Source organism: Atractosteus spatula, chromosome 12 (genome assembly GCF_055471065.1).
Source record: "Atractosteus spatula isolate fAtrSpa1 chromosome 12, fAtrSpa1.hap1, whole genome shotgun sequence".
NCBI lineage: Eukaryota > Metazoa > Chordata > Actinopteri > Semionotiformes > Lepisosteidae > Atractosteus > Atractosteus spatula.
The window spans coordinates 11,030,756-11,046,245 of NC_142717.1; the positions used below are offsets into that span (position 1 = coordinate 11,030,756).

A 15,490-nucleotide genomic window follows, 5' to 3' on the forward strand; every position below is an offset into this window, starting at 1 on the left:
ATTTGCAATGTATTTGCAAAGGCTGAGATCTTACTTAAACATTAAACTGCGAGAAGAAAGTGTGAAACCATAGAGTATTTTGGAAATGGAAACATGCAATAAAACAAGCACCAGCGAAAACTGGCAGCCAGTGAACTTTTTGGAAAGCGATTCAAACTAACAGTTCATACAGTATCTTTGATAATACTGCTAAAAGTGTTACCTACAACACTCCTCAAATGCCACTTGGAAAAAGTCATCGTAAATGCTATTAGTTTAGGGTAAAAGTCATATATAATTCTGTATCAGGAATACCCTTAAGATATCTCTGACTTATTCAATGCATTGCCTTGATGTGGAATTCGATCAGGCTCCATGCTGTTCACTGCTGAACATCAGTGAACATCAACATCTTTTATTGCTGCACGTGAAGACAATGATGCACAAGACAATGATTCTATCTGATGTATCACTGTCAGGGCGGAGGGCGGTGGCTCTGCGCCTGTGGCTGGAAGGTTGCCGGTTCAAATCCCGCAGGCGGCAGAGGAATCCTACTCCGTTGGGCCCCTGAGCAAGGCCCTTAACCCCAACTTCTCTAGGGGTGCTGTACAATGGCTGACCCTGCGCTCTGACTCCAGGCTCTCTCCCTATCTGTGTGTCTGTGTGTCTCATGGAGAGCAAGCTGGGGTCTGCGAAAAGACGAATTCCTAATGCAAGAAATCGTATAGGACTAATAAAGTGATGTTGTTGATGTAAAGTGTTTCAGACCTCCATTAAAGTATGAATTAGATGCTGAATGATTCTGCTGTTCATTTGAGCTGAAAGGTCACAGAAAGAGAGGAAGAGGCTCTCCATTGTCCAGGGCTAATGAGTCCTACTGGCTCGAAAGACAAATTTGACTCAGAAAGTCCCCAGTGGAAACAGTACCAATTAGAAGGTCTATATTACAGTGGATTTACAATGTCCCCAATTACGGGGCTTGGGTTTCAAATTATGATTTGAATGGGTTTCAGATTATGCTATTATCATTACTTAATTGAAGCATACGTTGTCATTTGCAAAGAAATGGCAAAAGTAAAGCTATACCAAACCACATCATTAAACTGCAGGCAAGACCTTATATGTTAGACATTTATATATTAAATCTCTGGAAAAAGAAGTCACAAAATATCATTTCAGATTTTCCAATGAGACTTGAAAGATTGAAATAATATGGAAAGCATGATGAATAAGACAACTAAAATCTACAGGTACAACTAAAACATATTTGAACAGAACCCTGCTTGTTAGACGATGCATCTCTTTGCTCAAGATTTTGCCAGGTTTGAATCACAGGTGGACTGTGGTGGGTTTATTTAAGAATTCCCAAGACTTTGTAAACCTCACTAGAAATGAATATCAAAATTGTTTATTGAAATTTAAGATAAATTCCACAGTAAGGTTTAGATACATTAGTATTATACAGAATGAATCCTTTTGCAGTTAGAAAAAAAACATTTTATAACTGCATCTTCCAATTCTGGGTCGCAGGGGAACCTGAGCCTATCCCAGAAAGCAATGGGTGCAAGGCAGGGTATACCCTGAGTTAGACGCCAGTCTATCGCAGTGAAAAACACAGACACGCACACCCTCACACCAAAGGCCAATTCACAGAAGCTTATCAGCCTCCTGAGCTGTGGAAGGAGACCAGAACACCTGAAGGAAAACCATTTAAACACAGGGACAACTCCATACAGATAGCACCCCAGGTCAGGAATTGAACCCAGGGCCTCGGCACTCTGAGGCCACAATGCTCACCACTACATTGCTACTGCACCACCCATTTTACATCATGTGAAAATCAAAACATTTAGGAAGAAACGTTTCAAACAAAGCACTGAATGTTTGCTCTAAATAGCACTTGACAGTAACACACACAGATCTTATGAAAGGTGACTAGTTGTCCTCAGTTTGCACAGCAACATTCCATTTGAAGATACAGAGAAGATAAACCGTAGGGAAAAAAAGAGGACAAGAAGCTACAACTAAAAATGTAAAATAATAAAGTTTGTTTATTTCTTTATTAATCTTCTGTATCAAGTGATTCAGCAATGGTGGCATCTGTGTTTTAGGCTCTGTGTATTTAAAAAATGTAAATATCGATTCGGAGTTAAATGGAAAAGAAAAAAGCATTGCATGCAGGTGTAAACCATTAAACTAAAAAGACTGCAAAAAAGTGCACTGCATTAATCGGAAAGAATAACCATGAAATAATTTCTAACTTTGGCTGTCACAACTTTGGATCCTTCTGTGCTAAACTCTGTCAAGCACATCAAACAGTAAATAAAGCAGTCACTGTATAGTTAGTCACATTTCAGGTATGTAATTTTCTCCTTATTCTTTTAGAGCCTTTACTTACACCGATAGACAGTTTGCTCTGCTCAAATCATTATTCCCACTTCCCAAGTTCACTTCACTTTTCAACACGTCCAGTGTTGTGTATTAAAGCTACTCTTGAGCCTTCTCTCTTCCTCTAAAACATTATGACCTAATTAAAAAATAATTTATCCTGTTGTCATCGTAACAGATGAAGTCTTTCATCTTTAACTTTTTTTAGGAGGAAAATTACAGAAGAGTTGTTCCACTGTGCAAGGTCATGTTTTAATAATTCAAAAGGTTATTTTACAGCTTTTCCACTATTTAATCATACAAAGAACACAATCCTTTCACCCTCCACAATTGATATTTTCTTTTGGAGGAGGTGGGGAGGGAGTTAAGTCTTAAATACAAATATCTTTACTTTGAACTGCTGACATTTAATCTACCTTGAACCTTCTGGGGTTTTATGGTGGAGCCCAGGGATAGTTTAGGGGGCTGCGTTTTGTTTTTTGTGACATGCTGACTCTCTACCCTCTACTGTACATTATAATTAAAAGCAGTAAAGCTGTACTGGAATGGAGATGAAACTGGAGGGCAGTGCAGCTTCGAAGCCCAGACAGAATCCTAAATGAATGGCTTTGCAATTTGACAAATTTAATTTTAAGCTCCCCCCCCTCTTTTTCTAAAAAAAGCAAGCCGTTTGAGGGTTAAACAAGTATCGATAGCAGCACAGCAGATAGACTCTCTCTTAGCCAGCCCTGGGATTTGCATAAACAGCAGAGGGGGAGAGACACACTGGACACTCCCACTGGCTATAAAATCTAACCATACTGAAATACTCAGACAGAAATCACACGTGTATGTGTATCGTAGGAAAGGCATTCTCTTAAAAGCAAACGGCAGAGGGAAAGGAACTCATTCCATGTTTTCCATGCCACACAAGAGCTTCAGTTGAGATCATGTGCAATCTATGTGCTCTGAAACTTAAGGATTAGTTACACAGATACTGTTTTGACGTTTCTTAAAGAGCTTGTCAAAACTAGAACCTATACATGGTAAAGGCAAGGGGGCACTAGTTACATCGCAAACAAAACTCAAACCAAGTCAAGATGTCTTTTGCCATGGTGCGCGCAGCCCCTAGCAGGTTTCTTTACTCAGACATCAGCATGCTCTCGGAAGACGAGGAAAATGGCAGCGAGAGCTCGGGGTCCGACGAGAAGTCCTTCCGCCTGGACGACTCCGGCTACGAAATCAAGGTTGGCGGCAAGCGGAAATCCGGCAGCCGGCGGCCACCGCAGATCGTGGGCGAGATCCGGCAGAGGAACGCCGCCAACGCCCGGGAGCGCGACCGGACCAACAGCGTCAACACCGCCTTCACGGCTCTCCGCACCCTCATCCCGACGGAGCCCGCCGACCGGAAGCTGTCCAAGATCGAGACCCTGCGCCTGGCGTCCAGCTACATCTCCCACCTGGGGAACGTGCTGCTCGTGGGGGAGGCCTGCGGGGACGGGCAGCCCTGCCACACCACTTCTTCCTACTACCACCACAGCAGCCCGGGCAGGGACAGCGAGAACTCCCAGCCCAAACAGATCTGCACGTTCTGTCTCAGCAACCAAAGGAAAATGGTGAGTACCCCACTAACACAGGAGGCACTGTAGCAGCTCCTGGTTATCATCATCATGGCAGTCTTTTTTTCCTGAACTTTATGTACCTTCACTGCTCCACACTACTCACACCTCTCCAAAGTACATACCTTTACACCTTGAAGTCACTTCGGATAAATGGATCTGCCAAATAACATATAACAAATGTAACGAACTTGGGTATAATTGTGTCTCGCTGTATTTAAAATGTCCTTAGATGAAGTGTGGGTGTCAGATATGTAGCCTAAACAACAATATTAGGTGTTAGACATGGATTTTTACAAATTCAGCTTGGAATAGAAATAACTCCTTGAATATATTCTGCATACGGACTCAAACATAAAGACAGATGAAAGGTTTTTTTTCTCCTTCCACAAACAAACATACAATATAAATGCATGCTTTATCTAAAAAAGGGGGGCAAATGTGAACTCAAAACTAAAATTGAAACAAAAATAACAAAATAAATAAATGTGTCAGCACTGAGAATGTATAATTACATTGTCTCCCTTTTAAAATTATAATAATAAAGGAATCCTTTAAATTGACCTTTATAACATTCATACAGTGGTAAAGAGCATCATTCCAAACTTGACAACACCAAAGATTACCATTTTGACCATACTGTGTTACAATTATACTTTATACTTTGAGACCTATACTAAAATAGGTATCAAAACTTGCTTTGAGTTTTGAAAGTTGACTTTTTTTTAAAACACATCTAATTTTACACAATGTGTATGCATGTATACACAGTTTCTACACAGTTCTGTGTAGAAACATAATATAGAAAGAGACATACATGAATAAAAACTGAAAAGCACACTTATTATGTGGAGATTTCAGTTATCCTATAGAATAAGCTGTTGTAAATGGGATACACTGACAAGAAGCTCAGATGCTACACAGAAGCTATGCTCATTAACCCCGCAGTGCACCAGTGTCTTCTGTGGTCTGTGGTGACTTCATTGTAATGAAAGGTGTTGAAAAGGAATATAATTACGGTCGATATGAACATAAGCTCCCCATAGTTTTTTTTTATTGCGTATGTGTATGTTATTTTTAAACGAGTAAAAACTAAAAAAAAAATGAAGACAAACATCTTAATCTAACACAGCAAACACGCCAAAAAAACAGCACGCACAGCACATGCAATAAAAGCAAAAGTAAATCAGAAAAAACAATAGCAAAAAAAGAAGCCTTAATTAAAACGTATGAGCAAAGATCTTTCAAACTTGAAATTTGCCATATGTTCGAGAAATTTCAAGACAAACATGACTTGGTTACATTTTTGGTTATATCATAACCACAAAATATTTTTCATCCAGGGAGCATGAAAGGTTTCCAGATTGTATTATTATATGTAGTTAAAAATAAATATAAGGGGGAAAAAACTTTAAAGGAGAACTGTATTGCAGAGAATAAGGTCACTTCAATAAATTCAGAATAGAAATACTCACACTTAAGAACGAAAAGCACAAGAGGGGTATGTATTTTGCACATCAAAAATAAACTTCAGACTTGTAAAGCCATTTCACAAAACTCTAAATATCAAACCCATATGACTGTCCTAACATCTGTTATACTGTATTTTCAGAAGTGCCTACAAAGGTACCCTGAAAGACTTAAATGCACATCCTGTGTTGATCTAAGGCTTGTCCCTGCCTACTAATTAATAATGCTGTCAGGTCAGTTCACTAAGTGAATATCTCTGAAAGGTTTTGGTACTTGACATTAGATGTTACCTGTGAATTAAAACACTGGATATGATTAGGGATACGTTACTATCAGAGGAGGTAGGAAATAGTTTTCTACCTACAGTTCTTCTAAATCATGTGCACTGAAGTGTTTTCTTAATTTTAATTAAAAAACCAATTATTTGGATCATATTACAATAACTATTTTTAATAGAGTTTCAGACATTTCATTACAACACATAACACGTTCCTGTATTTTCAGATTAGCTTTATTTTCATACTGAAGTGTTCCAAATAAACATGTAGAAGTGCACAGAGCACCTGTGGAAACCAATCTCATTATGCTCACCAATCCAAAATGCATTTGCATAATAAGTGATAGGTTTCCTCTTATACCAGGTCATTAAGTTAATCAAGCAGAGCCACCAGTTGGCACTTGTTTTACTTGCGCTCAAAAACAGCCAAATTAAACTTTCTACGCTGCTAATGACAAGACCACAGATACATTATGTTCTATAGTAAACTATTTGTAACTTACAAGATGATCTGTAAAGCCTTTAATTGGTTTAGACAAAAGCCTAATTAACACTTCATTTTATGTCAGGCTGGTAACAGTATGAATACCCAAAGTTCAAATATTTAATTTGCAGTTTCATTTATTGAAATATAGGATTAAACTGAAATGCTTACTAACCTTTATTTTTAGTCTCTTGTTAACATGCACACAAACCTGATAAGAATCCCAGGCTTGTGAAAAGCATATTATGAAACAATTCTTACACTTGATTCTGTGGTGTAAGATGATACAGAGCCTTTGCCTACGAATAGGAAATTTGGGCTTCCCATTGATTTTCAGTAAAGTGTTAACGACCGATACAAGCACCCTTGCCTCAGTCTTTGGATCACTAGAGCACCAGAACTGCTAAAAAGTTTGTCAGATTTTTTTCTTTCTTGGAGCTAAGATATTTTTAATGCGATCCTCCATGATGCAGACCTGAAGTAACAGATTTGTCCTGCCACAATCTCCTCCTTTTATCTACAAACTCCGATGGATCATGTATTGTAGATCCAAACAAAAAACGGTATGATGAGATTTGTGTTGGTGTTCTATCTCGATGTCCACATCTAAATATTTCTGTCACCACGTATTTGAGAAATTGGAGCTGAAAAAAAAATCAAATGTGGACTTTCAACATTTTAGCTATTATATCTTTAGAAAAATTACCAGTGGGGCTTCTTTCCCAGTTCCTTCCATTTTGATATGAATTTATGTGCTCATTTGGCACAAAGTTCTCATTACAGTCATATGGAAATGTATAGAAACTAAAACTCACACGATTACCAACAATGAAACAATAATGGACAACATTCCCTTGGCTGGAAGCAATCCCATTTCCCCCCAGCTCTACCAGAGTAAACCAGCAAATGAGATAATAACACTTTAAGTGTCTTTATCCAATATTAAAGCCTTGTCTATACAGTTTTTGCTCAGCTGATATTCGAAACAGATTGGATTTTGCTTTGATGTTGCCTTTTAAAAGCTAAAACCACTCTCTTTAACCACACTCGCTCCTTACCCATATTAAGTACTCATTACCCACTGAAGTGCAGTGTTCAGCCAAGACAACCTTTTTTTTTTTCTTTTTAAAGAAACATACGGGGGATATTTCCACTTCCACAATCCAAGTTACATATATGTGAATTTAAAGAAATATGCGTGCTTATTATCAATGGAGGACAACCGGTCAATGCAAATTTGATTAAACATTAATTACAGCAATATCAAAATTATCCACCTCTCTACAAATAGGACCTTTTCCAAATAAATAACTGGCTACAACAAAATCCCATAGGTGCTCAATATATTGGTCCACATATTATATACTATTTAAGTAAAAAGTATATCAAAACAAGAAATAAAAGTATACAAAAATAAGTAAATAAAAAAAGTGTCTATAAAAACAAGAAATGTTTTTTTCTACTTTAGCTTTCCTATTCTAGATCCGGAACAGTCAGCTGTTATTTTTTTAAACTTTTTGTTGATTTTTTTATACTTTATGCTGACAGTAGTCTCTAATTGTATATTCACCTGGTATCAATCAACCTCTCACCAATAACAAGCTGTGGCACATATCCATACAAGAAAGTTTAACTCTGTTAGCTTATAACTACAAGAGGCTGAACAGAATCTTTCGGTTTTTATCTGTTTGGTCATACTAGACATTCTCCTTTCTATATAATAGTCTGTCACAATTTTAATTTACAGATTCACCCAAGGGGTGACCGTGACTTATTATATATTATTTAAAACTCAATTAAACACAACATCAACCACATTTTATACAATTACAAAGTTGCAGGTCATATATTGGACACACTGAACTACACAAAACAGACAGCCATGAAAATGACCTATTCACGTACAATGCTAGCAATTTTTAAAATTAAGATGACATCTAAAATATTTCTTCTTTCTTCTTTTTCTATCTTGTATAAAACAGCGTAGATTACTAATGAGTGACCAGAGCTGCATTTCTAAGAATAAACAAACTAGCTTCCATTGATTTATAATCAAAAGATGGTAAGAGTTAATAGTCCAAATACTACAGTACTCAATCTCTTGCTGGAAATACAAAATGTTTTACAAAAGCCTTCAGATTAGCTGTCATGAAGAAACTCCAAAAGACACAAGAATGAACAACACATAATTCAGCAGTCGCCTTCGTTTAAAGCTAGGCCAGAACAAACTATCATGAATTTTAAATGGTTGACTAATGAGCAAAAGTTGAATTCATTATAGTGGGGAATTAAGTATTTGATGTCAAGGCCTGAACCGTTCACAAAAGAAAAAGTTTTAAGAGACTTGCAGGTGTTCAGACTGGTTCCACTGCAATAATGTTCGGTAGTAATGAAAAACATCCTGCAAGTGTACAGGGTACTGGCAGCCCCTCTGGCCAGTGTGGTGAGTCACAGCCAATTACCATACCTGAGTGAGCAGACTCTCACCTTGCAAAGAGATTGGCTGGGTTTTGGAAATAGGCGCTGCACTCTACTGTATATGTGTACTGAGCACTATAGGATGCTATACAAATAATGACATCATGAAAGTGGCTGCTCTTTTTTCCTGTAATATCATAGAGTGTACCACTAATATATTATACAACAGCATTAACAAATGAAAGTTAGCAAGAACATGTTTTAAAATAAGCGTACTACTTCTACTTCTTACTACTAAAAACGTCGTTTATAGTTTTTTTTTGCAGATTTCATTATTGGTTATTGCTTTAGGAAAAGTTACTTATTTTAACATCTTGAAATATCCCTATAAGCCACAGCGACACACAAAAAAAGCTTGTGTTAAGAATGACGTTGACTGCATTGATATTGAAGGTTTTTGTACTAAAAATGAAAACATGGGAAAAGTCCATCCACGTCTTGGTTTGTGCTCTTGCATACTCCATACACATTCGGTGACTACAGAATTATCGTTATTTCTTACAGAATTAGATATTGAAAACACTGGTTTCTCGCTGTTCCTCGTTATATGAAGAATGAGGACACGCACACAAATGCCTAACTAGGGAGTGGGATGAAAGACCTTGATCAGAAAATCCCAAGAGCAGGAAACGTTGTAAATGTCTAAAATAAAATTTTTAAATGTACACATAAGACAGAATGTCTGCAGTTGTTTGGCATGCCCTCTCAGCTTCTTTTTAAAAACCAATCAGGAGTTTTAGATGAAACTTTGACTTTGGTTTCAAAGTCGAAAAGCCCCTCCCCCATTTCCTTTTAATCTTTTCTATTTTATTCAAGTTTTTTCATGCTTTTCTATAAATAATGACAGATTCTCTTCTTCACTGAACTGCCTCCTCTCAATTGAGAAGCTTCTTGTTGGCTATTTAATGCATCCCGACAAACCGAAAATGCTTTACAGAATCAAATACGTGCTACGCTTAACACTTGACCCTTTACACCACCGTGCTGCGTACTAGAGAGAAAAGATAACTATCAATTGCAAATACATAGGTTTATTTCGACTAGTACTTACTACTGCTAACAGCGGCATTATAGCTGAATCAAATGTCAGAAACATTATAATGAGCTCTGACGTGTCTTGGAGTGGCACATGATTAAAGCTGTTAAGCTGGAGCAGCCATTTCATCGTTAAGGGTAAAGTTACAGGTATGGAAATACATCAACTCCAAACACAGCGGGAGTAACTGACAAGTTACCCCATTGTAATCATTTACCAAGCTGCCAACACGTTCTGTCAGGCTGGACTAAAACTAAATATTTGTGTTAAACTTGAAGCCCAAGTGAAAAGATGAGGCACACTTCAAAAAATAAACAAATAAGATTAAGGACTGCTGCCTTTTCTCAACATTTGAAATTCATCCCCTGTTTCTATTGCAAAAGTATTCTTATTAAGTCCAGTCGCAGACACCACATTCTAAAAGTCTTCTGGTGCCTTTCCCAATATTAAAATTAAAAATCTGAAATCAAGAAGTATTTTTCAGATCGCCCAGTTTTTTTTTTTAAACTGGTAACTTTCACAATTAAGGCTTAAGTTCTGTAGAAACACCTAATAAAGTGTGAGCTGAATTTTAATTAGAGCTCTTTTCCAACTGTTCCATTGCTTGTTCTGTGCCTTTCAATTCCAGCTATTCAAATTAATTTCTGCAGACAGAAAACTCAATCTCACAGCTTCGTCGAAGGCGCACGCAAAATAAAGCAGACTAAAAGGAGAACCCTTTAATTAAAAATCCCTTCAAAATTGCTGTCACGGTACAAAAGAGTACGGAGCAGAAAAAAAGACACAGATTTGTTTTCAAATAAGATTCCATTTGTGTTAATCAGTTTAAAGGGCATGTTTTGACTGCGAACACCAGCCTACATCACACACGCTGCAGCCGAGGAAACAATGGCATTCCAATTACTTTCTTTCTCACCAGCGCAAACAAAAGTAATGTAAGCCAGGTGTGTGCCACAAAAAGAGGGAAAGGTGAGAACGGAAAATATGAGGCTAACTGTTTCCAAGCTCCACTTCCTGGCCAGACAACCTGGACTCAAGGAAATACAGTCTCAGAAAAATGTATTTCTGAAAGAGCCGAGGGGTTAAGCTTCGCATTGATAAATGGGCGACTGCTAGACATCCCATCTATTAGGTTGGAATTTCATGCTCATTTTCTGAAGGACAATCTGAATGCAGTAACTACACATGAGTGGATGACAGAAGAGTTTTATTTGCTTTCTTTAATTCTGAAGTATGCAATGACGGTGAAATTCTATACCAAATAATATGTCATTACAATTGTAATCAGCATAACCAGCATTAGCTCTGTTTTTTCTTAAGAGTAAAAGCACAATTAATATGAGGAAAGTGACAATTCACAATGCTTGAGTAATGGCACTGTAGTGCCATTAGTGTGTAATTAGGTCAGATAAGTTTCTGTTGCTAAGAAATGCTGGCTTTGTTGTTTTGGGACCGAAACTAAATTATTTACCTCTATTATTTAATTTTGGTTCAATAAGTGTTCAACATAAAATTGAGAAATGTTGACATACAGCACGTATACAGTGAATGTATTTGCCCAAGCTGTGATGAGTCATCCACCTCATAACACCCTGTGATTTTTAGCAGTCACAATTAACGATGTGTAAGAAAATGTCACAAAGTTGCTGTGAGTTTAACTTTGAATAATATAACTGCAGAAGTCATTTTGAAAAAAAAATCTACACGGGCATTTACACACTTTGTAAGTAACTACATTTTTCCGTTTTCTTTCAGAGCAAAGACAGAGACAGAAAATCTGCCCTGAGGAGTTAATATTTATTTGAAGGAAGAATGAAGAAAACAAATTCACCACAAAACTTGTAAAGAAAATAACTATATTAATAAGCAAGCTTTTTCATGTCCACTTACTCTTGGAAAAGACATGTATTAGTTGTATATACAAAAACTGATTTAATGTCTTAAACGGGAATTTCATCTTTTCTCATGGGAAGAACGCTGGACTTCTCGGAATATGCCAGTATGTGTCTGACACAGGACGTATGGATTCTTTTTCCGTTCTTCTTAGCTAATATATTACATCACATTCTTACCCTGGGAGGCAGGCGAAGTGCATGAATTGTAAAAAAAAAAAAACTCCCTCTGCTTCTATTAACACCCCCATTTGTTCCAAAACATAAGTGCCTTCGGAGAACTATTTACACTAGGATGTCTTAAAAGGGAAGAACTCGGTCGTCACCTCTGTTGCCACCTTCATTCAAAACTCTTCAAAAAGGCTGCAATTAAAACAAAAGGACCAAAAGGCGTGAGAGCAGAATGGGGTGTAAGTACTGCAGAAAAATTTACAGAAACCAGCATCAAGCTTAAACGTGACTGGATGTCTTGGCTTTCTGCCTTCCGAATACCCACCAGAGGCACCTCTGCAAAATGGCTCTAAAATTAATTCTCGGAGCTGTAGAAGAGTCAAGAGTTTCATTGCTGACCATATCCCCTCCATCAAAGAGCACAGCTGATCTCAAGCACCTGATGTGGTACGTTCATGACGCGCTTCACAGAGACTTTGGCGCTTATTGAAGTGCAACCAAGACAACAGGATCACCCTTTTGCTGCTCTCCATTTCTCTCTCTTACCAATACATGCTGGATTTTCAGGTCGTGGAAATTGTATATTAAAATGGTAAATATTATGTGTGGAAAAATAAATTACATTTCTATAGAAATATTATGGAGACATTTTTACTTCATTTTCTGCAAGGGGAGGACTGTAATATTAATTTTTGAAAAAAGCTATTTGTTTTTTTTCTCAGGGTTTTTCTTCTGCCTTGTTACATTTTCTATCAAAATGCCAACAACTATGTTATGCAATTAAGACAACACAGAACACTAACAAAAGTCATAACAATAAGTTAAGTACAATCGTAAACACTAAACAGTATTTTTTTTCAATAAACATGGTGTACATAAAATGGCTTTTCACAGAATAAAAGGGGTGTGAATTAATTTACGTAATTTACAACTGCTAAACTATAGTATTTTGTTAAAAAAATTCAAGATTTGACTGTCGACATTCCTTTGCCAGCTTCATACCCAATTTTAAAAGTATTTCTACAACTTCACCCCAACAATAACAGCCAAAAATGTCTTCAATTAGAAACAAAGCCATTTTCCTCCATACTTGAATTATACATTTACATCCCATGTTTTTCAGAGAAGCAAAGAGCTCAGATTACTCTATTACCAAAGTGACTTGCTTGTCTTTTGTTGTAATGGAGGGGTTTACTTAAAGAAAATTTTAATTGTACAAAATAACATTTCGGTCTTGCGTCTATTTAATACAGTACTTTCTTTAAAATTTCCATCTTTGACGGAACGGTCATATTGAAAACAGTCAATATGCTGTGACTCACACTGAACACAAATCCAGAAATATCAGTCAGACGGAAACAATAATAATTCCGAGATGAAAATATTACAAACATTTTGTGTTTTTTTTTCTTTTCTGGCTCAAGCAGAGGATTTGCGATTCTGAAGCAGCAATATGATGCAAAGATATTACTCCAGCAGCAGTTTCATTACTGTTAAAGGCGATCCAGAGAGTTAAGGAGCAGACACCAAAGAACCAAAACGAACATTCAAGCAGCGCTACTTTGTTCAATACAGCACAATTTGATTAATTTGTAGTCATTTTAGACTTTGGAGTACGTGATTTATTTGCCCTATTTTTGTCATGGGTTGCATTTCTTCTAAAGCCAGAAATTAGTCAAGCACTTTTCGACGGTTGAAGTTCTCAAAGGAGTCAAGCAAACAGCAGCATTGCCTAGACTGTTTTCATGGTTAGCCCAGTTAAGATGCTAATTTCTTGTTTTCTAAAATTTAATTTCAATTTAATATTTCAATCCCAATGGATCCAAAAGCACCTCATACACATATTAGGGCACCTCACCAGCAACACCCCTACTACACATTATATCAGGCAGAAGAATGAAATATCACTCCAGCAGTTTAATTAAGATAGTTAAGTAATTTAGCCAAGCCTGGCTGTGGAAGTCTTGTTAAAATTAGCAAGGACATCAAGGTTAATGGCCCTACTTTTACAAAGAGTGCCATTGGATCTTTAATGAAACAGCTAGGATTTTCTGCACAATGTCAGTAGTCACCATACTGGGGAACTGGTTTAGAAATTCCTGGTCAAGGGAGAAGACTGCTGGTCTACTAACACCACTGAAAAAAATAACCCGGTATTCCTTAGAGATCTGCCATCCCAGTACTGTGGTTTAATAGATATAAAGCACCTACACTGTCTCTGCAAGAACCTATTATAAATTCCATCAACCTCCTGTCTCTCTAAACAATGTCTAAATCCCACTTTGCATTCTTAACACACAATGCTGTTTAAACCCATATAGTACTTTTCCGGTCACATTTCCCAAAAAATAAATACAACAAGCTGCAGCAGTAGAAACGAGTTAGGATATCAACTCGGAATTCTGCCAACAAAATCCAAAACAACCCGAGAAAAGGGATCTTAATTTGGAATCTGTGATATAATTTTACAGGTGGTTGAACGAATTTAAGTCATCGTCTGGTAACAAGTTCTGATTATGATTTGAGGCGGATATTCCAAATTGAACTGGTGAGCATCCTAAAAAAAAAAAAAAGAGAGAGAAGGGAAAAGCCGATAGCAATCAGAGAAGAGCTTCAGGAAACACCAGGAGCAGAAGGGCTAATGCATCACCCCTTAAAAGGCCAGCTGTGAGACTCAGCAGGACAGATTGGATCTGCAGGTAGGGTCCTGGCAGTCTGCCCATCTCCTGACTGTCCGTCTGGTTAAGGAGGAAGCCGTCGCACCTCTGGAATTCCGCGCCTTCTCCCGATTCCTGCTCTCCTTCCCTCCTGGGAGCACACTCACAGCCTCTCCTGGTCGGATTACAATGCATGCAGTGTCTGCTCATTCCCCTGCTGCATCTTAATTTTACTCCACTGTCTCTTTACAGCGGGGCTCTCCTTCCGTGACCCGCTGTCACTTTCTTCCTCTCCCTTCTCTCAAAAAGACTGTGCTTTTTCTCCGGGAAACGTAAGGGCTACTACTCCGCAACTTCACCTTTGGCCACTTTTTGCGGCAAAGAGAAATTTATTTGAAACGACGAAAATAAAAATCAACCACATAAAAACAGAATACACTATGAGCTTTTTTTGTACACTCTCCATAATCATTACACCACCCAGAAATGACTACCTTGCTCATCTCTGATCCAGTCCGGAGTACTAAGCCCCTTGAACACAGTTCATGATCACTCTCTTCTGGCATAGCGTCTATACGGGTACACACAGGTATCAGCTGTGATTGTCTAACTGCAACGCCCGGTGCATGACAAGTGAGAACACCACAGACACAAAGACTACATTTCACTCTTCCTGGTATAAAGACACTGGTGATGTGGCACCAAAGAAAAAACAACAGTACAGAAGTTTTCATAAAAGAACAGCACTCTCATTTTTGCATACTCCCCTATTAGGTTGTGAGCATGGCTGTTACAATGAAGGCTAACACAGACACTAGTCTCCATGCTGCTCTCGGGCTTCAGAGCTCACCTGCATGAGACGTCACAAATGAAAGTACGGTCCATACCCCAAAAGTTAAGACACCTGGTTTCAGTTGCTAATATTGCGCCCGATGTTACTCCTGTGAACGGTGAACACTATAATTTGACCGTTTAAACCACCTTTCCTTTTTCTTTTCCCACATTATCTTCCAAACACAAATGTTCGCAAACAGCCAATAATAGGTGGGCAGGATTGCAC

The 15,490-nt window shown here is 37.8% G+C and overlaps 2 protein-coding genes across 2 annotated transcripts in view; one reads left to right on the plus strand and one right to left on the minus strand.

Annotated features, from left to right (window-relative positions):
- Positions 1 to 15,490, minus strand: part of bop1 (BOP1 ribosomal biogenesis factor) — a 74,043-nt gene that overhangs the window by 35,100 nt on the left and 23,453 nt on the right. The gene's annotated exons all lie outside the window — the stretch shown is intronic.
- Positions 3,447 to 11,504, plus strand: scxa (scleraxis bHLH transcription factor a). The gene is made up of 2 exons (XM_088929635.1): positions 3,447 to 3,962; positions 11,466 to 11,504. Exons 1-2 carry the CDS (start codon positions 3,447 to 3,449, stop codon positions 11,502 to 11,504), a joined length of 555 nt encoding a protein of 184 aa, XP_088785761.1.

Coding starts and splice junctions, on each gene's coding strand:
- scxa (XM_088929635.1), top strand. CDS start 3,447: ATGTCTTTTGCCATGGTGCGCGCAGCCCCTAGCAGGTTTCTTTACTCA. Junction 3,963..11,465: donor TCAGCAACCAAAGGAAAATG/GTGAGTACCCCA, acceptor GTTTTCTTTCAG/AGCAAAGACAGAGACAGAAA.